A 24,281-nucleotide genomic window follows, 5' to 3' on the forward strand; every position below is an offset into this window, starting at 1 on the left:
GTCTCTGCGTGTGTGCGCAGTCCTGCGTGTGGTAGGGCAGAGTGGCTGAAGAGGAGGCAGCGGCTCTGGGAAGGTGACTGAGGGCTCCAGCTGGAGCTCTCCAACGTCTCCCAGACACAATGAAATGAAGGCTTGTCAAGGTGAAAGCTCCCCGGGGCAGGGAGCAAGTACAGAGAAACAGCTGTTAATGGGAACCAGTGTGTACATGAAAGAGTATTTATTGAAAACATGGTCACTGACAGGAAGCGCCTGGCCGCTCTCAGGTTACAATCTTGGCTTGCAACTGCAAGTGCTGACTTTTGGTTTGTGTTGTTTGTTTTTTTGGCCTCCCATTTTATTTTCCCTCCAACATTCCACCCTAGGATAGGTAGATCTTATATAAATATATATACATGTCTGTAGAAGTATGGCCTATAGTAAAGAAAATATACAGTACACTCTTCACTGGGCAGTCCCCACCATGCTAGGCTACCAATATCGGATGCCACGGTGCCCGTGCGTGTGGTTTACGAGTGCTGCAGCACCAGGGAAGCCTCATGGGCACAGCAGGGGCCTCCGCGGGCCCCAGCCAGCTCCCTGAAATCGTGGCCAATGGCAGAGACCACAGCGCTGGGGGAGAGGGGGCAGGGAAGGCAAACCTCCCGAGGTCCGGAAGGCTGAAGAAGCACAAACCGGAAGGGCGGCTGTTCAGGTTAGGTGGGAGTTTTCTCCCCAAGCAAGGACATGATATAAATGTGGAGGGGAGAGGAGTGGACTCTAGTGACCGCACCACAGTCTAGGCCCAGGCCTCCTCTCAGCAGAAGGTGGGACTCGGCCTGTGTCTCTCTGACTTGCCAGGATGAGAGACTGCGAGCTTGCAGGGAGACATGACCCTCTGCCCAGGCAAATGGGTGGGCAAGAGGACCTAGTGGCTCTGGAGACCAGAGGGGTCAGAGCAGCAGCAGCAGCAGCACATTGGCCCCGGGCAAGGCCGGGTGAGCCCTCACGAAGACGGCAAAAGCAAGGGCAAGGCATCTACTGAGCAAAGGCCGAGGCTTCCACTTGGATCTGAGACACAGGCCCGGGTCACTTGAGGCTCTCAACACGCCCAGCACGTCTGTCCTCTATGGGCAGCCTTTCCTGGGCCAGCTCTTGCCCCCTTGGGGGATCCAGGCGACTGGTGAGCAGGCTCAGGGAGAAAAAGTGAGTGGCTGTGGTTGACTCCGGCTCCAGGAGCAGTTTCTTGGCCTGGAAGGCAAGGGTGTCTGCTGTTCATCCCTCATGGCCTGTCCCCAGGCTCCATGGTGATGGCGAGGGCAGAGCACCCTGCCTTCACGACTTGGAGTGGATGGGGACCGAGAGGAAGCTCGGGGTGGTCCGAGGTGAGTCTGAGGTGTGACTGGCACTGACTGGCCCCCACGGTCACTATGGATTCTGTACAAGCAAAGACAAGGCACCAGACTGTGAGTGCTCCTCCTGGGCCCCAAGTCCCTTGTGGGGTACAGTCCGCTCCAGCTCCGGGCTCAGCCGTAGTGGTAGACGAAGTCGTAGCTGCTGGGCTCCTTGGGTACCGGTGGCGGGGCCTCGGGGATCTGGATGTTCTCCAGGTCCAGCAGCCGCAGCTTCATCTCCATGCTCAGCAGGGTGTCTAGGTCACTCTTGGTCAGCTCGCTGGACATGTCCTTCCCCAGGAGGGCGCTGAGGCCATCGATCCAGATGCAGTACTGTGGGAAGCAAGTTGCAAATGTCACCCGGGGGCCCCTGGTCAGCAGGAGGGCCTGCTGAGGTCCCTTTGCTGAGAGGGCTCACAGAGTCTCTTTGGGCCCCCTGCAGGACAGGCAGCACTGATCCGAGATAACCGCAAAGGTAAGCTGGGAGGTGATCAGTCATCTGCCCAAAGACCTTTTGATTTTTATAAGGGATTTGAAGTGTGATTTAAAAAAAAAAAATACTATTAAGGAAAATAGCAAAACAGAATCTAAGAACAGGGACATCAACTACCTGAGACTGCCCCCAAATCTGTAATGGTGGGGAGGAAAAACATATTCAGTGAAAAAGGCAGGAAAGGAATCCCAGTAAAAATCAACTTTGTTTCAAGAAAAGTCAATTTTAAAAAAAGTCAATAAATGTTAAAAAATAAGTACTAGAAAAGCTGAACATGAGGGTTTCAGGATAAGAGGGAACAACAGAATTCTCAATCCATTCCTCCCTAACTCCTCTTGTTCCACCTTTTTCATACCTTTGCTCACCTGTCTCCCACCTGCAAATTCTTCATTTCTTCCCAATAAACTCCACTGGCAGCTCACGCCCCCTGCCTTAGGGTCTCCTCTTCAGAAGCCCCACCTCCAGCTCCCTCCAATGGCTCCCAGAGCGCACCAGACGTGTGTGCTCTTAACCAGTTTCTCTTTGATAGCTAGCATCTTCTGCTGCTACAGATGAAATCGCAGGCCCCGTGTCAGGAGCGCCAGATCCACCTGGCTTCAAAGTCCAGGTCAGATCCACTACAACATGTGCCCCAGAAACCCAAGGACGGAAGATCCTTCAGGTTCTCTTGGATGGGTGGCCGGCCAGGCAGAAACTGCGAAGAAGAGACTTTTCCTAGTTCCAGGCACATAAGTTACCCCTAGTGGACCTTGTCCTTCTAAGACAACCTACTGCTGCTGGAAGGACCCCTGGCATGGCAGATCTTTGGCATGCCTTTAGAAAGACGTGCCTGTTCTGCCCACTCCTCCCCTCCAGCTGCAGAGTCACAGAGAAGGCTCGGCTGTACAAGGCAGGGCCACACCGCTCACCTCGTACTTATTAGGTGCAATGAAGTTTAAGGTCTCATCGGGGTCATACAGGATGGAGAAAGCCAACTCCAGCACCTCCTAAAGGAGAAAGGGTTCCAGTTATCTGGAGCAATGGAATGGCCTGAGCTCTACACACCGAAATCTTGGCCAGAGTCCCAGCAACTTGGCACCATCACCAAATGTGCCGATTCAGATGTGATGGTATCAAGGTCCTAGGGCTCATGCACAACTGGGGCTGGAGATGAGGCCAGCGGTCATCAACGTTCACTTGCCCACTCCCCACTCAAGTCATGCCTAGGATATGATGATACTTTTAAGGTTACAGAGAACTCATCTCTCAATACTCTGAACCTTTGAATGTCAGAGTCCACAACTGTGTATAATTAAACTTTCAGTTTAATTATATATATATAATATATATATATATTAAACTGAAAGTCTTAACAGTTTAAAAAAACCCACCACAACAGAAAGAAATTGTGGCCACAGATGGGATAACTTGAGCATCAACAACACAACTGTAATGAAGAAATATAACAGGCTAAAACCCATGAGTCTATAATAATACTAAAAAACAAAACACATGCACAAGATAGGTCACTGTTGGACGATACCAGGGACCTAACTCCTTGTTTTAAAAGTAAGCGTTTATCCTCCCTTCTTATATAAACCATACCACTGGGAAACCACAGTCAATGACGGCAAGTTTCTCTTTAGAGAAGTAGTTCAGTTAATACATGAAAAGGGATGACTACACTGGAATATCACTAGTTTGCAAACCTTAATTTACTAATGAAACAAGGCACTGAGCATCCAGAGTCTGCTAACATCAGAGAGAGACAAGCAGACATTATGTGCCTCTTGATAGAATATAATACCATCTAGGAAGGAGCCTGGCCACAATAGAAAAGGTCAGGCCTGGGCTGGATCGAGCCTCAAGGTCTCGCTACCAATTACAGATCTGGGACAGAGAAGCGGACTCAACTACACCATGGGGAGACAATCAGCAGATTTTAGACTCTGGAAAACTACCAAACAAGCAACCTGGTTTCCTCAACTAATGAACTGCAAAGAGAGGGAGAGAAAAAGATGGAGGGGGAACTTATGAATTAAGAAATTAAAAGAGGGGATTCTCCGGCAGGCAGTCCAGTGGTCAGGACCCTTGTGTTTTCACTGCTGAGGGCCTGGGTTCAATCCCTGGTCAGGGAACTAAGATCCCACAAATAAATAATAAATAAAATTCTTTAAATTAAAAACGTTTTTTAAAGAATTAAAAAAGAAAACCCTTAAAAGACGAATGACAATGTGCGTCTCTGTCTCTTGCACACTCAGTCATGGCTTATTCTTGGTGACCCCATGGATGGTAGCCCACCAGGCTCCTCTGTCCATGGAATTTTCCAGGCAAGAATATTGGACTTTGTTGCCATTTGCTCCTCCAGAGGATCTTCCAGATCCAGGGATCAAACCCGCATCTTCTGCATCTCCTGCACTGCAGGAAGATTGTTTACTGCTGAGCCACCAGGGAAGCCCCATCACAATGTGGAGACCCTATTTGGATCCTGATTTGGCAGACAAACTGGGTTTGAGTGTGTGTGTATGTGCGTGCAAATGCTTATAAACATTTATGCATTTTTATGTAGAGAAACTGGGATGTTTTTAAGACAGTTAGTGGAAAAATCAAGTATCAGTGGAACATTTGATTCTAGATAACAACTTTTTACTTCCTTTTAGATGTGAAAACGGTATTGTGATTATGTTAAATAGAGTCCTTATAATTCAGAGATACAATCTAAATGATTACAGGTAAGATGAAACAACACTCGAGATTTTCTTCAAAGCAGTAAGCGAAGAGGGGCAAGCGGATGTGGACACTGCCATGGTGGATGAGGCTGGGCAAGGCCTAGAGGGTTCTATCTACTTTGGCGTCTGTTCAGATTGTTCTTAATGAAACATTCAGGGTCAGTTTAAAGAGAGAGAATGGGAGGCCATGCACCCAGAAAGCAGCCACCACCGACTACCCAGGATCACTGGGACAGCAGCTCAAACTCAGGGCCGCCTTTCCACTCACCTTGTTCTGTTTTAGAGCACTTTTCTCTTTCATGTGGGGACAATCCTTCCCAGTGACAATGGCCTTAATGTCTGCAACAGGAACTGAAAAATGAAGAGAATTAGTTTCTGGAAGGTTTATGCTATATGTTGGGCCTTGCAGCCAACCTAGTGCTGAAAGGGACGCCCTAGCCCCCCGCCCCACAGGGCTGTAGGAGCTCAGGGAGGGCGGCCTACATCATTCCCTCCTCTGTGGCCACTTGGCTGGGACCCTGGCCTGCTGGACTGTGTCAAACCTAACTGGGGTCAGTGCAGGACCTCTACATGGTCTCCTTAAGGCATGGGGCCTCAGACACCTCGCTTCCACTTCACAATAGTAAGATGACAATGCTGGCCATAGCAACCAGCAGCTAATAATGACTCTTCCTCCCTGCCAGCCACTGTTCTAACTGCTTTACAGATAGGACTCATTCAGTCCTCTGAAGGGGGCAATGTGGCTACTGGTCCCATTTTATAGAAGAATCTTTAAGGCAGAGAGCAGAAATAACTTGTAATTAATTAGAATTAACAGCAAAGCCAGGATCTGAGTCCAGGCAGTCAGGCTTCAGAGCTTCTGCTCTTAACCACTGCCTTTCAACGCAGTATTGCATCACCCTTTCCAATCTGCAAAACCCATTCCTATCTGTGATCTTACTGAATCTCCAAACAGCTCCTTGATGTCGGCCAGGTAGACATGACCACCGATCACCAGGGAAACAGGTTCAGATGAAATAACTGGCCTCAGGCCAGGTAACTGGTTTGGAGCAGCCAGGACCAGAACTCAGATCTGCTGACAGGGAGTCCGGCTACATGAAAGCCCAACAGGGACCTGAACTTACTCTTCTCCTGCAGGGATTCAAACGTCACCTCCCCTTGAGGGTTGTCATCCAAGTCCCCGTAGTGCAGGACTTTGTGGTTCAGGGCCAAGCGGCAGTACCAGAAACGCTCTGAAACACAGGGGAAGCCAGGCAGGTGAACGAGGACAGTTCTAGGAAAGGCCCGGGCACACACGGGGCCAAGAGAAGACTCGCTCCCTGCCCGCTACCCCCAGGGACACTGCAGCGCAGCAGCTCCGGGCGGGAGGGACAAACAGCCCGGAGACCACAGCCCGGGGACTGCGCCCTCAGGTCACCTTGCCTCCGGCGGTTCCCAATCTTCCGGAAGCTGCTCCCCTCACAGAGCCGGTTCAGCCGCTGCTGTTTGATCAGCTCCAGGATCTCGGGCTGGATCTTCTCCCTCAGCTCCCTGGGGTGGATGAGCACGGGAGTAAGGGGAGGTCACTGGGACAGGGGGTGCTTCAGAAGGGAGGCGGCGCTGGCCCTCCCGTCCGGGCACTTACACGATCGGCGGGGACTGGAAGTCATCCTGACTCATCCTCTCCGACTGGCGCAGCCGCAGGATCTCGGAATAGCTCAGGCTCCGCAGTTTGCTCTTGAACTGGTCCAGAGAGTTGGGTTTGGAGGGCAAAGCTCGAGTGATCTGCTCTCGGACCACCTGCATGACCTGAGAGAGGAGGCAGCGCGGCCTCAGTGCGGCCCCGGGAAACGGGCACCAGGCTATGCCCTCTGGGTCCTGGGCAGAGCAGGCACCACGGGCATCCGCTGGGTGAGGAAGAGCACTGGCTCTCGAGGCACACTGCCTTAGACAGCTACGGAGGACCGCGATGCTGACAAACGCTTCATTTCTCCTACCTCTCAACAGGTCAATGGTGGGGGAGAAAAGAGGAGGTGGCTGGGCCAGACAGGAGTTCAGGGCTTGACTCTGAACCTTAGTCTGTTCCTCGAGCAACTCACTCAACACCCTCAGGCCCCACCTACTCGTCTTTAAAGCGAGAGAAAGGAAGATACATCTTCGATGGAAGCTGCCACGAGGAATGGGAGACCCCCAGTCTCTGGATGTACCACGCCCGGCCCACTGGTATGTGTGCAAAATACCTGTTAGTTCCCTCAGAACGACAGCTAAAGTAAAAAGCAGGACACCATCTGTACATCCTATCAGCTCCCCACCAATGAAGGAAAAATACACAGAAAAAAAAAATACTGGAGGGAAACATAAACAGGGTCGTGGTCGCTGGGTAGGGGAATTACAGACATTCCCCTTCTTTATATTTCATCAAGTCTTTACAATGAGATGAGCAGCTTCAAAAGAGCCAACTCCTAGATTATCAGCTTTTGAGGGCCTAGCAGTGCTGTCAGACAGGCAGGTGCTCAGAAAGCGTCGAGGAGTAGCTACTACTGCCAAGTACCCCAGCATGAATCCTTGCGGGTCCACTCAGGCCTCTAACAGCTGTAGCTCATGCAAGTGCCTCGGTGCCTGCACGGTTTGAGTGCTCAGTAGCCCACGCCATCACTGCCACGCTTTCCTCCCATCCCCAAGGAAGGCGGGAGGGGCTGGTACTGGTCCACCGGGCAAAACATGGGTCCAGCAGGGAGACACCTGCTCAGGGTTCTGGGGCGGCTGATGCTCTCAACGCCTCTGTCCTATGCCTCAGCGCTGCCAACCACGGTGTCTTCCAGCTCAGGGGCCGCCAGGCTCAGGCCAGCTGCCCCAGGCTGCCCTGGTGTGGCCTTGCCCGGACCTCGGAGCTCTGCGGCCCTGACCTTGTTGAAGTCCTCGGCTGTTGCCCTCATCTCCTTCCAGGTCTTGTTCAGCAGCTGGATGCAGATGCCAAAGAGCTCCTCAAACGCGCGGTCGTGGGTGAAGAACATCGGGTGGTAGTCGTTGCGTCCCTCGTTTGCTGTGGAAGGAGAGGCAGGCAAAGGATGACACTGGGAGCCCACGTCTGGAAACCTGGGTTCCTTCGCAGTCCGGAGAAACAGAAGTAGACTGAGGACTGGGAAGGTAAGTGGGTGGTGGCAGAGCTGCTGAACACGCTCAGATCACCAGCTCAAACAAGCCACGGCCACGACTCCCGCAAACAGGGGCAGACGGATTACAGCCCATTCAGTGATTAAAAAAAAAAAAAAAAAAAAAGCCCAAGAAGGCTGTCCAGTCTCATGGACGCCTAACGCTGCCCCCTCAGGTCTCACCGGGCTCCTGAGCACAGGGAACGGGCATGCAGGGGAGCCGCGCACTTACGCAGTTCCCCGACCTGCAGGATCTCACACAGCATCTTGGTGAGCTCGATTGCGCTGCGGCCAAAGGGGCACTCATGCTTGTCTTCTCGGCTACTGTTCTCCAGGACGATCTGCGGGGGAGGAGAGGGGGTGAGGGAGGGAGAGGGGAGGCAGGCGACGGGGCGTCTGCGGGGGGTAGCTGGCCCCAGCCTTTACCCGGATGTAGGTGTCCTGGTGGACTTTCGCCAAGTACAGCATGTTGTCCAAGGCCAGCATCCCGGGCGGAGTCTGGGTGAAGTCCATCGCGGGGTTGATGTGGTTCTGGGGAAAGAGACACTGGACTTGAGACCCGGTGGTCTCCCTGTGTGGGGGCTCGCTTGAGGGGGAGTCTGATCGCCCCTCCACCTCGTGCTGCCGGCACACCACACCTGCCCCTGCCGAAGCTCTGGTCACGTGCCATCTCTATGAGGGCTTGGGCTCCTGCCCACTGGACTGTGGCTGACTTGTTTGGCATCCCCAGGGCCTAGAATACTGCTGGTTGCTGAGTAGATGCCCAGTAAGTATTTAATTAACTCCATTCTCAAGCTGTCTCCTATTACAACACACACTCCAGCTTTTCATGGAACCAGCTGCTTTGATGAGCGGTCCCCTCGCCACTCATCTGGCCCACTTCCTGGGCCCTCCTACAGATGGGTTTGTTTCAAGGGGCCAAATATTGCACATGAACTTGTGAACCTGCCACGGCCAAAGGGGACCAAGTGTCGAGGGCCCTCCAGCTTCTCAGTGTCTCCGGTTCCGGGGCTCCCATGACGATACGAGATGTTACAAGGCGGGGCTGTCAGGGTTCTGTCTGAGGGGGCCCTCTCACTCCGTCAGGGGAGAAGGTCTACAGTGTTAGTGTCTGGGAAACTTACAGTGAACCCCAGCATTTTGTAGTCCTTGGTGTACATGGCTTTGCGTTTCTCAGTCCCACTCCCGGGGGCGTTGCTGGGGTCAGATTCTGCATCAAATGCAATCCTCCTCAGTTCAAATATAATGTCTCTTTGAGCCTGGGAGGTGAAACAGACTGTCAGCAGATGAGTCAGGTGATCAAAGGAAGCAAGGAAAAGAAAAGAGTGGGTCAAGCTTTTCCGGGCAGAACTCTGGCCCCGATCAATCCCTGAGGAGGCATTACACAGGACACAGATGGGCTTGGCCCAGAACCACCAGCAGGAAGGGATCGCGGTGAGGCACAGAGCTGACAAAACCATTTCTGCAGACACAACAAAGCACGGCTCCTGGCACCCAGCAGGCGCTCCAGAGACAGGGCACAACATGCCGTGTCACACGGCACACGACGCCAGCCGGGAGAGCCCGGTCCCACTGAGAGCCTACCTGGTCGTTGGGGTCCATCTTGGTCATCATCCTCTCTTCCAGAAGGTTAAAGGTCAGGACTTGCAAGACATACAGCTGATGGGCCATCTCGGTTTTGATGGGGCGGTTCCCTCGTATCACATGCTGGAAAGAGCAAGGGAAGAGGGTTGAAGTGGTTTCTGCTGGAGGGTTGCATCCATGCTGGTGCACAAGACAGACCACTGGGCAGGGGACGGTTTCCTCCCCACACAGCGCCTGCACGCTCCACAAGGGGAGGGCGTATGAACGGGCCTGACTCAGGCAGGGCTGATGCACTGCAAGCCCCGAGGGCACCATCTTTTCTCCTGCCCGGTCCTGGGCAGGGAAGTGGGACGAAGGGTAAGGTCACGATGTGGGAGGTGGGTGGCTGGGCCTCATTCCAATTGATCCCAACAACAGAGAGCGTATGTCAAGAGTCACTAGCAGAACTGGACGGTACGCTTTTGTCTTAGGAAAATGTTCAGGATGGCCTCATTGAGGAGACAGGTTTCAAAAAGAGCATGTTCTTTCAGTCGTCTCGAGACACGTACACCAAGGCGGGGGGGAATCTAATGCTCCCTGAAGGGCTCCCTCTCACCCCTTCTCTCTCCCCTTCCCCCTGCTCACTCTACAGCCCCCTCTCTGTGTTCCCACCCCAGTCCCTCTTCTCTGATGACTATCCCCGCTGCCCCGAGCTCACCGCCTCCTCCGCCGCCCATGCTTCATCTCTGCCCTGCCCTACATCGCCCCGCTGTCCTCTGAGTTGACCACACTGGTCCGCCCGTCTCCCGCCCGCCGTGGCCTCCTGCCCTTTCCTGCCTGCTCCCTGCACGCCTTGCTCCCTCTGTCTCACCCACCATCCTGAGGCCCCGTCGCTCTTGGTCTCTTCTCATCAAATGAAACTCTTGCCCTGTCCCGACACATACCGCCACCTGTGCCTTTCGCGTTCTCTTCCTCCGTCTAGCTTGTCTCAAGAGCTGTGCTGTCCAGTATGCGAGGCCCTAGCCGTATGCGGCCACGTGCCTTTCAGGCAGTTAAAATTAGTTCAAGTTACGAGGCCTCATTTTAAGCTGAGGCACTAGCCTCACTTTCAGCTCAGGAGGCACCTGCGACTGGTGACTACCGTCCAGCAAGAGAGCTGGTGTGGAACATGTCCGTTTGCAGAAAGTTCTGCTGTATCTAGAGCTCTTTCACTCTAGATCAGTCCTTCTCCAGAGCATGCACACTCTCTTCAGATCTGTGCAGCTCAATCTGGTAGCCACTGGCCACCCGTGTCTGCGGCACACTGGAAATGTAGCTGGTCTAAACCGAGATGTGCTGTGAATGTAAATTGCACCCTGGATATCAGAGTCTTGGCATGAAAAAAAAAGTAAAATATCTCCTTAATCATTTTTCTATTGATTACATGGTATCATAGGCTTTCAGACATACTGGGTTAAATGTAGTATGCTATCAAAATTAATTTTCCCTATGTACTATGCTATCAAAAAAAAATTAATTTTCCTCCCTTTTTTGTTTGATGCTGCTACTGGAACACTGACGATGAAACCAGTGGCTCATGTTGTATTCCCACTGGCTGGCACTGCCTTAGGCGTCGTCTTCCCACCTGCGACTCCAGAGCTCTTCCTTTCCCTGGACTGCAAGGCCCAACACAGGATCCACAAGTCACAGGTGGGAACTGAAATTTAAACTGAAACTGTCAGCAACGACAAGCTCAGTTCCCCAGGCGCACCGGGCACGTCCCAAGTGCCCACAGCCACCCATGGCGTGAGCCACCGCTCTGTGCTGCCCCTGCTTGGCCTGCGGCGTGCACGCTCACGCTCATCTCCCACCCCAGCCCTCTTCAGCCGCCTCCGCCTTGGGTCTGGGTGTCCGTCTGTCTCTGGAGCTTCCCTGTCATGGTCCGCCCCGCCCCGCCTCTCCTCTGCCTTGGCTGCTCCGGCCCTCTCCGCGTCGCCCAGAGTCTCTTTCTTCCTCTGAGCCCCGCTGCCACTCTGGTTTCTCCCTACCTGTCTGTCCCTGTGCCTCCCTCCTTGCCTCCCTCCATAATTCATGAAGCCACTCTGAAGAGAGCCTGGTTTTCATTCAATATAATCCCCCTTCCTCAAACTGAGAAGCGTCGGAGCAGGGGGAGTGGTTATTCCAGCCCCCAGCGGCTTGAGGAGATAGAGCTCCAGTGATAGAGTCCCATTCGACTGCCAAGCACCTCGAGGCCTCCGCTCTCTGACTTGACTCCACTAAATCCAGACTGAAGTGAGTGTGCATTAACCTTTTCCGAGCGGACCATTTGGGTCCCAAGTCCTGACGCTGAACTGTCTTCTACAGTGGACGGAAGCCTTGCTTGTTTGCCAGGTTTGTCCAGGAACGAGCTGAACTTCTAAACCCATTCAGGTAAAGGACGAGCCCCGGAATTCATCCAAGGGAAGGGCACCCACTCCCACACAGGCAGAGGATGGTGCCCGACACAGCTGCCTGGGCATGTGGACGGGCCCCGGTGCCGCAGGCGGGGGCAGCAGCGTCTGCTCCTGTCCGTCCTGCCGTGCTGGCAGGGGGCTCTGAGTGGGGAGACAGCCCCAAGGCAGGGGCTGGTTCTGCAGGGTAATGTCCAGCTCTACCCGTTCAGAGCAACTGATCCACTTCTCAGGCGCCCACAGGGACGTCTCGAATCGTGTCCCCCATGCGTCTTGTTTGCAGTGAAGGAACTGCCTCTGTGAGCAGAGTACTCAGTGAGCGCCAGGCCCCCTGCTAAGCCCTGTGTATGTACAGCAGCTCATTCGGTCCTCACATCCAGGTGAGCAAATCGAAGCCCACAGACGGCAAGTAGATTGCTCAAGGTCAAAGACCGGTTAATAATGGGGGTGGGAGGTACTGACTCCAAAGTTCATGTTCAGAATTCTGAAGGCTTTCACACTTGACTCTGATTTCTCATTTTGTTTCTTTCAGTGCAGTCTCCCAGTTTCACCATGTTTTTGACAACCGATACAATGGCCGTCTTTTAACTGAGCTCCTTGGCACTCTTCCTCTGCCCTCACCTCCCACCTCAGCTCTCTCCCCACCGCCGCCCCTCAGGAAACACAGACCCTGCAGTGTGATCTTTCTAGAAGGGCAGCCTGGTTATTTCACGACCCTGATTAAAGCTCCTCAATTGCTTTTCGAAAAAAAAAAAAAAAAAAAAAACCACCAAGGTCCTCTTTACTACCTCTCCAGCTGGTCACAGGCTTCCCTGGTGGCTCATATGGTAAATAATCCACCTGCAATGCACAAGACCTAAGTTCGGTCCCTGGGTCGGGAAGATCCCCTGGAGGAGGGCATGGCAACCTACTCCAGTATTCTTGCCTGGAGAACCCACGGACAGAGGAGCCTGGAAAGCTACAGTCTATGGTGTCGCAAAGAGTCGGACACGACTGAGTGACTAAGCGTAACACACCAGCCGATTACACATCCTTGCTCCACCCTTTACAGGACTCTCACTCCTCCTAGGTGTCCCCCTTCCCCACGCAGGAATTCCTTTTCTGACTGGTCTGTCAGCTTGCCCTCAGCCTCACCTATAGCCTCCTACACCCCCCTTCACAGCAGCACTGCCGGGTCCTCCCCTGGAGCCCACAGGCCAGGGACCCCTCCCAGGGCCCCACACAACTCGAGGTTACGGCTGGTGTCAGTCGAATGAATTGCTCTTTTTGTGTCTATTTTAACACAGTCCTTCTGGATAGACTTTTTTTGGAATTGTGGGGCAACAAACAGTATTAGCTGGCTAAAGACCTCTCTGGAGGCTCTGCAGTTCCTGGTGGGCCAGGCTCCTCGCGACAGCCCTGCTTAAAAGGATCACAGAACACAGCTTTCCAACTGAGGAAGGGTTAAGTACCTACCAGTAAGCTTCCTGAGTGCCCACCTTGCTCCATAGCAGTTTCACTAATGATAGCACAACTATAAGAATCGTAGGGGCTGCCCTGGTGGCTCAGTGGTAAGGAATCCACCTGCCAATGCAGGAGACACAGGTTCGCTCCCGGATCTGGGAGGATCCCACGTGCCGTGGAACAGCTACTGGGCCTGGGCCCTAGAGCCTGGGAACCACAACTGCTGAGGTCACCTGCTGCAGCTACTGAAGCCTGTACACCCTGGAGCCTGTGCGCCAAGACTAGAGAAGCCCCTGCAAGGACGCATCTGCACACCCCAACTAGAGGGAAGCCCCCGCTCGCCACAGCCCCCGCCGCAAAGACCCAGCACAGCCGAAACAAAACAAAACAAAACAAAACAAAAACAATAACAGCTGCAGTTAACTGTAACAAAACAATAACAGTAACAAAATACAGCTTGTCTAGGAACTTACATTGAGGATTATGGACCGAAGGTGCTTCTGTGCAAATGCGTTGGCCATGTCCTGTTGAGAAGACGCAAATGTGAGCTGGGTGGCAGGCACGGAGCTGTGACAATGATCCAAAGGAAGGCATGTCACAGCTCTCAGGCTTTTCCCCTTGATTTTTCTCTTCTTTTTAAATGAAAGGTGGGCACATGGGGTAAAAATTCAGACCTTCAACTATGTATTTTATACTCTGAAAGATCCCCGCACATTTTCTTTCCAGAGTACAAATGAAGGCAAACAGGGCTTCCTTTCTCAATGGCGCAATCAACTGAGTCATCTTCAGAGAGGGACAAAGACTGCTTTAGGACAAGACGTTACAAGGACGCTGGGCAACAGACAATGAGCACAGGCCACAGAGCAGCGTGAAGGTTCCCAGGCCACATGCACCGTCCCCAGCTGGAACCACTGCCAAGGCTGCAAGGGGCTCGATGAAACACTGACTCCAAACCAGGGATAGGGCTTGGCCCCAGCACCCCCCAGCCCCCAGCACCACGCCAGCAGGAGCTCAGGCGGGATGCTCTGAAACAGTAAGTGGTCCATGACTCACTTCTGACCGGTTTTAGAGAACAAGCTGTTGTGTGGTTTGGGGTAATTTTTCACGACAGGGTCGCCTTTTTTGTTATATTGGGTTCAGATTTTGACAGTAACTGTTTAGCACACTCAGGAAATAGTGTCCTAAGTTAAGTGAATCTTCCAGGGAATGAAGCCTTAAGGGTCCTCTCAGAACCATTATTTTGACCATTCTTGTGCTAATCTTCTCAAAATATACACTTCTTTATTTCTGAAGAGACTATAATGATTATAATTTAATCACTGCCAAGGATTTGGTTCCATCAGTAAAACCCACATCAGTTATTATTCTGTGTTGTGACACTATTAAGGGGCTTCTGAAATGTGAAGCTGTTTTCCCCTAAACAAAATGCGTCTAGATTCCTATGCTTTTCATTTTTTGGACAGCTTTTCATAATTCTTCCATTTCCTCCTTCCACTGTCAGCCATCACTTCTTATAATGTTAATTCATATGACTTCACTTTCTAAACTGCTTCCATTTAGTTCCACACATAATCATCTTTCTCAGAGCTGGAAGGCCTCTCTCTTGCTTCTAGATTTCTGGCCACACTCCGAACGGCTGACGCTGCCAGGAACATTAAGTTTTACTTTGTGTCCCCAGAGCATACACTGGCTGGCAGAGGAAGAAGGTGGACTAAAAACTTCTTCAGTAGCTATGGGAGGCTGGTTATGGAGCTTAAACCTCGCTGTCGACAACTCACAGAGTGGATAATTGCCAGTGATCTGCTACCGGAGTATAAAGGCCTTCGACCAAAGATTTCTCTGTGGTGCTGGCAGGGGAGGGCGGGAGAAAGCACTCACTGTCTTTCATATCCTTGTAGAGCTGACCTCTCTGAGCTCCCTCTAACCAAGAAACGAGCATTCAAACTCCCTCTGTGAACCGTCTAAAGCTTCTCCAATTCCTATGGTCCAGTAAGCATCCAGAAGGGCACACATTTCCCTTTACTACTGCTACTGCAAGCAGGAAGACGATGCATCTGGCATCATCTAGATCAAAGTCACAGGCTATTTCTGAATCTGATCTTCTCCAGCGGAACCACAGACCCACATGAAGGCAGGTTACAAAGGACAGACGGGGCCATGGTCCCTGGGGCAGGCAGCCCCTTAACCCTTGAGGTGACTGATCCGCAGTGCTTCTCTCCGTGTCCTGACAAATGAGATTTATAGCACACAACCTTTTCCTGTGTCTTGGAGCTCCCTGAACCGCCTGATCAGATCAGGAGATTTTTGCCTGGCTTGACCTCCCCACCTGGAAGAGAGCGGGGCCCTTTCCACATGGCAGTGCTACTTACAGTGACAGGCAGGTCTAGCGGATTAAGGTGCTTGTCCTGCCGGCAGAAAGCAAAAAGCACAGAGAGAAGCAGATGGAAGAATGAGCTTTCGGCTTACATTCACAAAGGACTAGGGAGGAAGAGATGAACAGAGCAAGCCATCCAAGAAAGACAAGGACAGACAGAACCACAGATGCTCCAGGTCCTCCCACCAGAACCTTCCAAGAACTCGGTACATGATCCCACAGGAATTACAACTTACTGAACCCAGGGGGTTGACTGAAAATTACAAAGCCTTTCTTATGTACCTCTCTTGGGCTTTGACCAGAGAAATCTAGAATGGTAGTGTTGGAAGGGCCCTTACAGATCCTTTACCTGGCCCTTGCATTTTACAGAAAGAGAAGTGGAGACCCAGAGGGGTCAGAGCACTTGCCCAGCAGTGGTGAGAAAAACACTCGGCCTTGGGGCTCTGGCCTCTGAGGTCAGCGTTGCCCCAATGGCCTGCTCATCCCTAGTTTCCTCCCTGGGAAAACAGGGGTCTGCCTTTTTCTCATGACATCCTTATGAATGAATGGGGCAGATGCTGCTCCCACGTTATAGGTGAGGAAACTGGGGCTCAGAGAAGCAGAGCAATTTGCATCATGTCACATAGCTAACTAATAGGGAAAAGTTTAGAATCTGGATGAGAGGATCTTTAGACATGAAACTTCGAGGTAAGTCTCTCCACTGTTGCTTCCTTCAGCAAGGATAGGACCCGGCAGAGCTACCAGCAGAGCCGCCTCTCCCTGCTTCTTGATCCTTTAACCCAGGGGTAGCCACACTAAGGCCAAATGAGATGTCAAGGTCTTATGGAAAGACAGTCACCACACCCACCTGGTGTCTACTGTCTGAGGCTGCCTTGACTATAGCGGGAAGGCTGAAGAGTTGCCACGTAGACCATAAGGCCCACCAAAGAAAAAAATATTTATTCGGCCTTGAGAGGAAAAAGTCTGCAGGCCCCTGCCCTGACCTAGGACCTGGCCGGACTCCCGCCCTGGTCTTCCCGGGGTCTTCCGTATTAGCAAAGCCACTCTGATGGGGTCTGGCTACAGAGAGACAGGACGAAGGACTCTCCCAAGAGCCCCTGACTGGCTGGGTGAGAAGTCTTCTCTCGGAAAAGCCCAGATGAAAAGCTTGAAAAGGCTGCCACAGACCTGTCGCTTGTCCTCAGGGGCCTTCAGAAAAAGTGCGTTAATCAGTGCAATGGCGTAGGTCTGAATCTCCTGGTTGGAGCTGTGTTAACAGAGAAAGAAGGCAGAGGGAGATTAGCAGACTGAACTGCAAGAGATGGTTTACAACAATCACTCGCAGACTGTCATACAATAATTGGAGGCCAAGGATCAAAAGCCTTAAAACAGAGCCCCTGACCCAGTAATTCAAGTAGGAGGAATTTATCCAAAGACAGCCATCAGAGAGCTGTGTGCGAGTTACTGGCAAAGTGTTTTATCAAAGTACTATTAAAAAGAAGAATAGGAAATAATGTGAACGTTCACAGGAGCAACTCTGCTCATGTATATTAAAATCCTAAGCAGTCATTGTTTTAGCACAAAGGTTCTTCATCTGGGGTTAGGGATGGGCTTAGGGTATCTATACACCCTAGAAACAGTATAGCCATTATTCCATTTATCTGGTTGACTATGTGACAGTTTTTCCAGGGAGGTGAGAGTCCATAACCATTACTGGATTTTCAAAGGCATCTGTGATGCAAAAAGATTAAGCACTACCCTTTTAGAAGGTTCTTTGACATGGGAAATGTTCAAGAGCTATCACTCTGTTATAAAAAAAAAAGTCAAGGCACACAGAGTATGTGTAGTAAGATTCCAACTTTTTTAAAGTATGCATAGAAAAGAGAAGACCAGTGAGACAGTCAATTTAATGTTAGGGACTTCCCTGACAGTCCAGTTGTTATGACTCTGCACTTCCAACGCAGGGGGTGTGGGTTTGATCCCTGGTCAGGGAACTAAGATCTCACATGCCTCGAGGGTGGGGTGGTAAAAAAAAAAAAAAAAAAAGTTAACAGTGGTTATGTCTGGAGGTGGGATAATGGGCAAATGATTCCCTTATTGTGCTTCTCTGTTTTTTCGAAGTCTTCAACTATGAACATATTTTATTTTAAACAAATGGCAGCTACCACTTTTCTGTGGAATCTCATACTCCCAGCAACTGATGAAAACTCTCCACCTGCTGTGTCATAGCTGCATTCTGGGGCTCTTTCCAGAGGGGCTGCTGGGCTCCCAGGTCGGGCAGGGGTGTCTTGGAAGTCTGATTGAGGGCATAAGGCGTTCCTCAGCCCAGCAGCAGCGGACATGACTTCCGGGGACAGCAATGGGTTGAAAATATTCACAGACTGACCCCTAAGAAACGCCTAGCTCCTCTCTCCTCCCTAAGGAGGTGACTGGGTCATTCCAATTCAGAAACAAAGAAACAGAGGTAACTCTGAGGTCAGGAAAATCAGAACTCTCCATCTGGGGTTGATCATGTCCCCTCACTTCAATCAACCTTTTTGGCTTTTGGGGCATGAAAACAGAGGCTGAAGAATCCCCTAGAGAAGTGACAAGGAGAAAGAAATCAGAGTTGCAAATTTTCTTGTGCTTTTTTTTTTTCCACTTGGGCTCGTGGGAAGGTTTGGGCTGAGAGCATAGCTGAGTGAAGGAAGAAAAGGCTGCTAAAAACAACCAAGTCTGGGAATTCTGGCTTCCCCGGGAACCGGAAGGGTATTCAGTCAACAACCCACATGCTGGAAGGGGGCAGTAGGTAGGCAGGTGTCAGCAGTATTAGCATCCTTGCTTTTGGAAAGTCCAGGTCCCTTAAATTACGTGGAATGGCTGAAAGGGAAGAATAAAGAACCGGGAAGGGAGAACAGGCTCCAAAGGGTTCATCTGTCTTTAGATTTTGTTTACTATCTGTTAAATGTCTTAAGATGGGATAAATTTCTTAAAAAACAAACAAAAACAAAAACAATGACCAACAACAAAAAAACCTCTCCTGAATGAATACCCATCCTGTGCGGGTCTGACACTAGACCTTTTCTCTCCTTTGATCCTCCCAAGTCTGAGAGGTGGGAGGGATTAACCCCAGCGTAGAGGTGTGAAAACTAAAGCCAGGAGAGAAGAGGTAGCTTGCCGAGCACAGAGACCTTGTCTGCAGTAGAGCCTGAATTGGAACTCATGCTCTGCAAGACACTCCTTGCTACCCTCAACCGCACGCTGCTAGTTCAGCAAGAGTTCATTCAACAAATACTAACAGAGCTTCTACTTAAAACAAGGGATATAAAACTGGTCCCTGTTCCCAACTCAACGCTTAAAATGGGAGAAAGATAATAAAAATTATAGTATTTCATGTAAATATGATTGTCATAGGTACAAACAGGGACTACTGAGCTCATAGAGGAGAAAGCATCTAATTCTGTCTGGCACCATGGTGATACAGAGAGGGACTGGGACAGTTTCACGCTATCCTAAGAGATGAAGAGAGTTACAGAGGGTGTCAGGCAGGAGCGTGACATGAGCAGCTCTGATTTATGGGAGGAGCTCCGGCAGTGAGTAGTAGGGCAGAGGTGATGAGTGGCAAGCGGACCAGCATCTGGGAATACAGGTGTGGCAGAAGGAGGGCAGAGGGCTAGGAGGACGGGCCGTGCAGGGCAGCACGGCGGGGTCGCACTTACACCTGGAGGTGCGAGATGAGCTGCCCCACGGTGATCTCCTCCGCGATCTTCTGGTACAGGCTCTGACTGTTCAAGACCATGCTCTCCAGGATGGCCAGGGACCTCTGCAGGATGGACACGTCCACCATGGGCTGGCTCACATACCCCGCGATCTAGAGCCAGGGAGGGTGAGGCGGTCAGGAAGCCCGCGAGGGCTGAGGGCTTAGGTTTCAGATGCCCGCCCCCGCCCAGGACTCTCCCCGCTTAGGTGTGCGCCCACTTCTGGACAGTTGCACCCAGGTAACAGTGGTGTCTGCTGTGTGGGCCAGGGTGCCAGGGAGTCCCCGGGCACAGATAATGCATAACTCGATTTCAAATGACAGTATCCACTCAACTGTGTTTCCTTAAACCTAAGGACTTAATCCCTTGTGTTTAGAAACAAGGGTTTGGGCATGGAAGGGGTGAGCGTGAGGAGCAGAGGGTCTTCCTGATCCTGGGACCTGGTGTGCTCGCCAGGTGCTGTTCCCCTGACGTACACTTTGTCCCTGTACACACACAGAGACTCAGGGACACGGAAAGGACCTCCAAGTCTCGTAATTTAATCTCTCCACTCAGTCCCCATGAGAATATCCTTGACACAAGATCACTGCACTTGTGCCTAAGTGTCTGCAGCATCAGGAAGTTCTCAATGTCCCAAGCCAATGACAGGTACGATCTAGATCAGCTGAGATATCATTTATTGGTTTTCAGTTCAGTTTTTGGAGGTGACACTGCCTCTTCTTCTAGAAGGAGAAAACTAGAAGTCTCTCCTCTCCACACTGAGTTCATCTGACAAATAGGCTCGCCTGCAGATTCGTAAACAGAAGGCACACTAGTAAATGTAAGAGAATATAAGGCAAATGAAATGAACATTTTTTTTTTAATCCCAAGAGGGCTCGGGAAGCAGTGAAGAGACTTAGGGACGGGGCTGGCGGGCGGGGCGGCACCACTGCCGGTCTCACTGATAATCCAATCCCACTCTGGCCACACTGGGTTCTGGGAGCCCAGTCCCACCTTCTCGGCGCAGGCCCTGTGAGTGTAACAAAGTCTCAGTACATCTTCCAGGAGCCACAGGAAGGCCAGAGCCTGAGGATGAAAAACCTGGCCTTGGGGCTAGAAGGCCGACCTGCCCTGGAGCAGCTGTGTTGCCTGCATCTCCCCTCGAGCCTAGCGGACACCTAACTGAGGGAGGAAGGTTGGAAGCCTCACCTGCTTAATAAAGGTGATTGAAACCATGTCCCAGGAGACAATGCCATGGTCCATGAGCTCTAAGAAGGCAGTCAGGGTGAATGCCAGCATCTCACTGTAACTGAGACGTGCAAAACACATACAAAACGATATGAAGATTCAGAACCGGAGAACACAGGAGTGAAGGGAGCTACAGCAGGCTCGGGTTTCAGCGTAAGCACCATGCAAGGAATCCACGGACGACACTGGGGCCCGGCGCCTGGCCGACACCTACACCAGGCGCGGGGAGCGGATTCCTCCCCGGATCTCTAGTATCACCGAGGGGAAGGCAGCTAGGTGACCAGACGTCCTCATCTCAGAGAAACAGTCCCTTGGCCATCTCCTGTCCATCAAACCACAACACTTGGTGGGGTGCCCAAGGGAGCTTGCATCCCAGCCCACCTTTAGGCCAGGAGGCAGCAGGACGCAGGAGAAAGAGCGTGAACTTTGGCCCATGGTTTCAGGTCCTGTCCGACCACTTCCTAGCTGGGCAAATTTCAGACTTCTAAAATTTTCAGACTTCTATTTCTCTCTTGGTAAACTGGAGTTCTTCTCACAGTGCTGACCTCAAGAGGTTGCGGTGAGGACAGGATAAGGCATGAGGAACCTGAGCAGAGTGCTGGCGGAGAGGAAGGACTGGGGTGTTTTCTGCCCCCTCTCTGCTCTGTATGCACTGTACCCGTCACGTACCCGTCACACACCCGTCCCTGCGCCCGCGGGCTCAGTCCCTGCATTGTGTCCGACTCTCTGCTGCGCCTCGGACTGCGGCGCGCCAGTGCTCCATGGTTTACAGACCCCAGGCTTCCGTTTACAAAACATGTTCTGACCCATCTCACCCACGATCCTCCTCAGGACAGGACAGCCAGGTGGGTACCACCTCCATTTTAAAGAGGAGGGAACCACAGCCAATCCAACCCTGCACTCCTGGGAGACTGGGAATGCCCAGGTCAGTGCTGACGGCAGCCACAGGCTTCAGGATTTCCGTGCAGCCGGAGAATCCATGGCTTAAAACAAACACCCGAGATGAGCTGCTCAGTTTGGCTAAGAAACTTCAACAGCTGACCCATCAGCTGAAAGAAGATTTCTGACTCCCTCTCTGCTGGCTTAGGTTCCATGGGCTTAGAAGACCAACTAAACATGTTTATCCACTGCTGGTATCAACAGGGCAGTCTCCCGCCACGTTCCCCTTGGCACTGGAGTATCACAAAGACATTTCCGGTGCATCACGAAGTCCTGGATGCCCCCTCTAACCCCACCGTGAAAACAGGGGACAGGGAGACAGTGAAGGGGCGAGGAGAGCTATGACAGGGGAGGGCCACACGTCCGTGTATAAGGAGGGGGGGCAGTGACTGGAGAGGGAGGGAGGTGGGATGCGGTTAAGAATAGACAGAGATCTATTCTAGTTGATAACAGACAGGCCGCTCATTAACCTCCATCACGTCACATCTACTTCCCAGAAATGATTGCACCTGCGAGCTGACCTCTCTTCCCAACATCCTCAGCCCAGAGTTTTACTTCTCACTTAGCACAGAGCTGCTTTGTCCCATCTGAATTTGTGAGAGCCCAACCAGACTAGGAGATTTAGGGCCACAACAGGTTATACCCTTCTGCGTGGACCTCAGTGCTTGGCATGCTGCTCTGTATGCAAACGGAGCTCAATAAGCACATCTGACTCAATGGAAAAAAGACTGGGATGCCCCGCGGAATGTCGTAGATCTCAGAGCCCCTGTCGAGACCTCAGAAACACTCACTGGGATAAGAGCTTGGTTCCGCTTTCCACAAGCCGCGTCAGCACAACGATGCCATCCATGTTGATGAACTCGGTGGCGAAGGTCACGTCGGCAGAGAGCTTGGCCAGCTCCTTCATGGCATCCAGCCGGGTCTCCATGCTGGAGGACTGGGTCCTCTCCATCAGCTGGCGTGCAGCCCGGGACTATGGGACCAAGGACAAGATACAGGACATCAGCTCCCCGTGGGGGGTCGCTGCTCTGTGAATAGCTCACAGAGGCCCCTGTGGACTCTCAAGCCCGAGGCAGAAACAGCTTTTCACACTGCTTAATATTTGCTAAATAAATGTTTATTGGATCCATCAGGGAATCACCAGTAGGTCAAGACAGATCTGTAGCCAAGTGTATCCTTTCTGTATCATTCTGGTCTATGTATTAAAAAGAGTCCCACAGATGGAATATAAGAGATTTGAGGGATGATAATCCACTACCTATGGCAAGTCACAGAGACAGACTAACGCTGTTGTTCAGCTGCTAAGTCACGTCCAGCTCTGCGACCCCATGAACTGCAGCACGCCAGGCTTCCTTGTCCTTCACCATCTCTTGGAATTTACTCAGATTCATGTCCATTGAGCCAGTGGTGCTATCGAACCATCTCATTCTCTGCCATCCCCTTGTTTTGCCTTCAATCTTTCCCAGCATCAGGGTTTTTTCCAATGAATCAACAGACAATGGTTCAATCAATATTGGAGAGTTTTTCTTTTTTCAAATTGACTTTCAGTTGATTTAGAATGTTGCGTTAGTTTCTAGTGTATACCAAAGTGTTACACGTTTTCTATACATACATTCCTTTTCGTGTTCTTTCTCATTATGGTTTATTATAGGATACTGAAGCTAGTTTCCGCGCTATGCGGTAGGACCCTGTGGTTTGTACCCGCTAATCCCAGATTCCTGATTTACCCCTCCTCAATCCCCTTCCCCATTTGGTACCCGTAAGAGTTCTCTATTAACTGAAGCCATCAGACAGTGGAAGAGGTTGTGTCTTGAAGTACTGGGCTCTTGGTCACTGGAAGCAATCAAGGAAACTCTGGATGACATCTGTCAAAAGTGCTATTGGAGGGATTCCTGCACTGGGTGGAGAATTCAATCTGATGAACTCTAAGCTCTCTTTTTCAATCTGAAACTGGTAAGCCCAATACATATATATATATTTACTTTCTCTCAAAAGTCCAAATCGTTGTTCCTCAAAGTGCTAGCCCTGGAGAAACTTTAAGAATGCCAAGCAGCAGCTAATTTCGAGACAGCTTTTAGAAAAGGACCGCCAGCGACAGCGCCTCCCCTGAGCACGTGGCCCCTTCCCTCTTGGAGCGCCTGCCTCCTCCTGCAAACGCGGCTGCGACCCCTCCTCCCGTGTTCACAGGTCCTGCCTGTTGCTGAACTTCTTAATTTTACAGCTGGCGCCTCACATCTTACTGGTTTATCACTCTATTTTCTGTGTGTTAATTTCATGGTCTTGGTTTGAATGGAAGAGTCTGGAGAGCAAAAACACTCCCGGGGTCTTAATTTTTCTTACAGTGCTAAAGCAAGTGACTGGAGCCCCTGTTCTCCATTGGCGAGGAGTCAGGCTGCCCACGTCTCTACCTTCCAACTGCGCACGGCTCTTGAGGACACAGAAATTCCCCATTACCGCCAAGGTGGAGGACATGAGCGCCGGAGAAAGGGCCACAGGACAGAACGATTCGAAGAGCACTGGCCTACATCACACTCAGAACCTTCCAAACCCAAATGTTCACTTTCCTCCTGAGACGGTGCTTCTGAGCGGCCGCCTCCCGCAGCTCCTGCTCCAGGGAAAGTCACCTGCTCTGCACAGGGGCCTGGAAAACGCTTGGGCACTTCTGTGAAGGACACAGCTCCCAGGCTGTCACGTTAAACTGGCGGAGTGTCTGGGGCAGAGATGGGGTCCTTAGAATGAGAAGAGCTGAGGGAGGGAAGTGGGAGGCAGAGATGCTGCGAACACTGGCCCCGCGGCTCCTACCTGGGCCTGAGAGGCGGCTCTGACCTGTCCTGAGTGTCGACAACTGGCAAGTTGTTGAACCTGAGTCTCAGTTTCCTGGTCTGGAA

The 24,281-nt window shown here is 51.6% G+C and overlaps 1 protein-coding gene and 1 long non-coding RNA gene across 10 annotated transcripts in view; one reads left to right on the plus strand and one right to left on the minus strand.

Moving 5' to 3' along the window:
- Positions 1 to 202: 202 nt before the first annotated feature.
- Positions 203 to 24,281, minus strand: part of ELMO2 (engulfment and cell motility 2) — a 38,434-nt gene continuing 14,355 nt past the window's right edge. For 7 of the 9 annotated variants that reach the window (XM_012189296.4, XM_042230221.2, XM_042230219.2 and 4 more), the window contains 16 exons: positions 22,185 to 22,366; positions 20,416 to 20,515; positions 19,189 to 19,340; positions 16,679 to 16,757; positions 13,611 to 13,661; positions 9,287 to 9,409; positions 8,827 to 8,961; positions 8,129 to 8,233; positions 7,935 to 8,043; positions 7,457 to 7,593; positions 6,196 to 6,359; positions 5,989 to 6,101; positions 5,696 to 5,803; positions 4,840 to 4,922; positions 2,772 to 2,849; positions 203 to 1,703 (listed from right to left, as the gene is read on the minus strand). In XM_012189296.4, the coding sequence (XP_012044686.2) occupies positions 1,503 to 1,703; positions 2,772 to 2,849; positions 4,840 to 4,922; positions 5,696 to 5,803; positions 5,989 to 6,101; positions 6,196 to 6,359; positions 7,457 to 7,593; positions 7,935 to 8,043; positions 8,129 to 8,233; positions 8,827 to 8,961; positions 9,287 to 9,409; positions 13,611 to 13,661; positions 16,679 to 16,757; positions 19,189 to 19,340; positions 20,416 to 20,515; positions 22,185 to 22,366 (1,920 nt within the window). In that variant the 3' untranslated portion in view covers positions 203 to 1,502. Of the gene's footprint in view, positions 1,704 to 2,771; positions 2,850 to 4,839; positions 4,923 to 5,695; positions 5,804 to 5,988; positions 6,102 to 6,195; positions 6,360 to 7,456; positions 7,594 to 7,934; positions 8,044 to 8,128; positions 8,234 to 8,826; positions 8,962 to 9,286; positions 9,410 to 13,610; positions 13,662 to 15,506; positions 15,543 to 16,678; positions 16,758 to 19,188; positions 19,341 to 20,415; positions 20,516 to 22,184; positions 22,367 to 24,281 lie in introns of those variants that run through there. The other 2 variants (XM_060397073.1, XM_027977270.3) reach the window with 2 other exon arrangements.
- Positions 9,408 to 23,379, plus strand: LOC121816238 (uncharacterized). Its single transcript, XR_006055731.2, has 2 exons — positions 9,408 to 12,074; positions 12,232 to 23,379. It is a non-coding gene; the product is annotated as an uncharacterized LOC121816238 (long non-coding RNA).

Source organism: Ovis aries, chromosome 13 (assembly GCF_016772045.2).
Source record: "Ovis aries strain OAR_USU_Benz2616 breed Rambouillet chromosome 13, ARS-UI_Ramb_v3.0, whole genome shotgun sequence".
In the NCBI taxonomy this organism is placed as follows: Eukaryota; Metazoa; Chordata; class Mammalia; order Artiodactyla; family Bovidae; genus Ovis; species Ovis aries.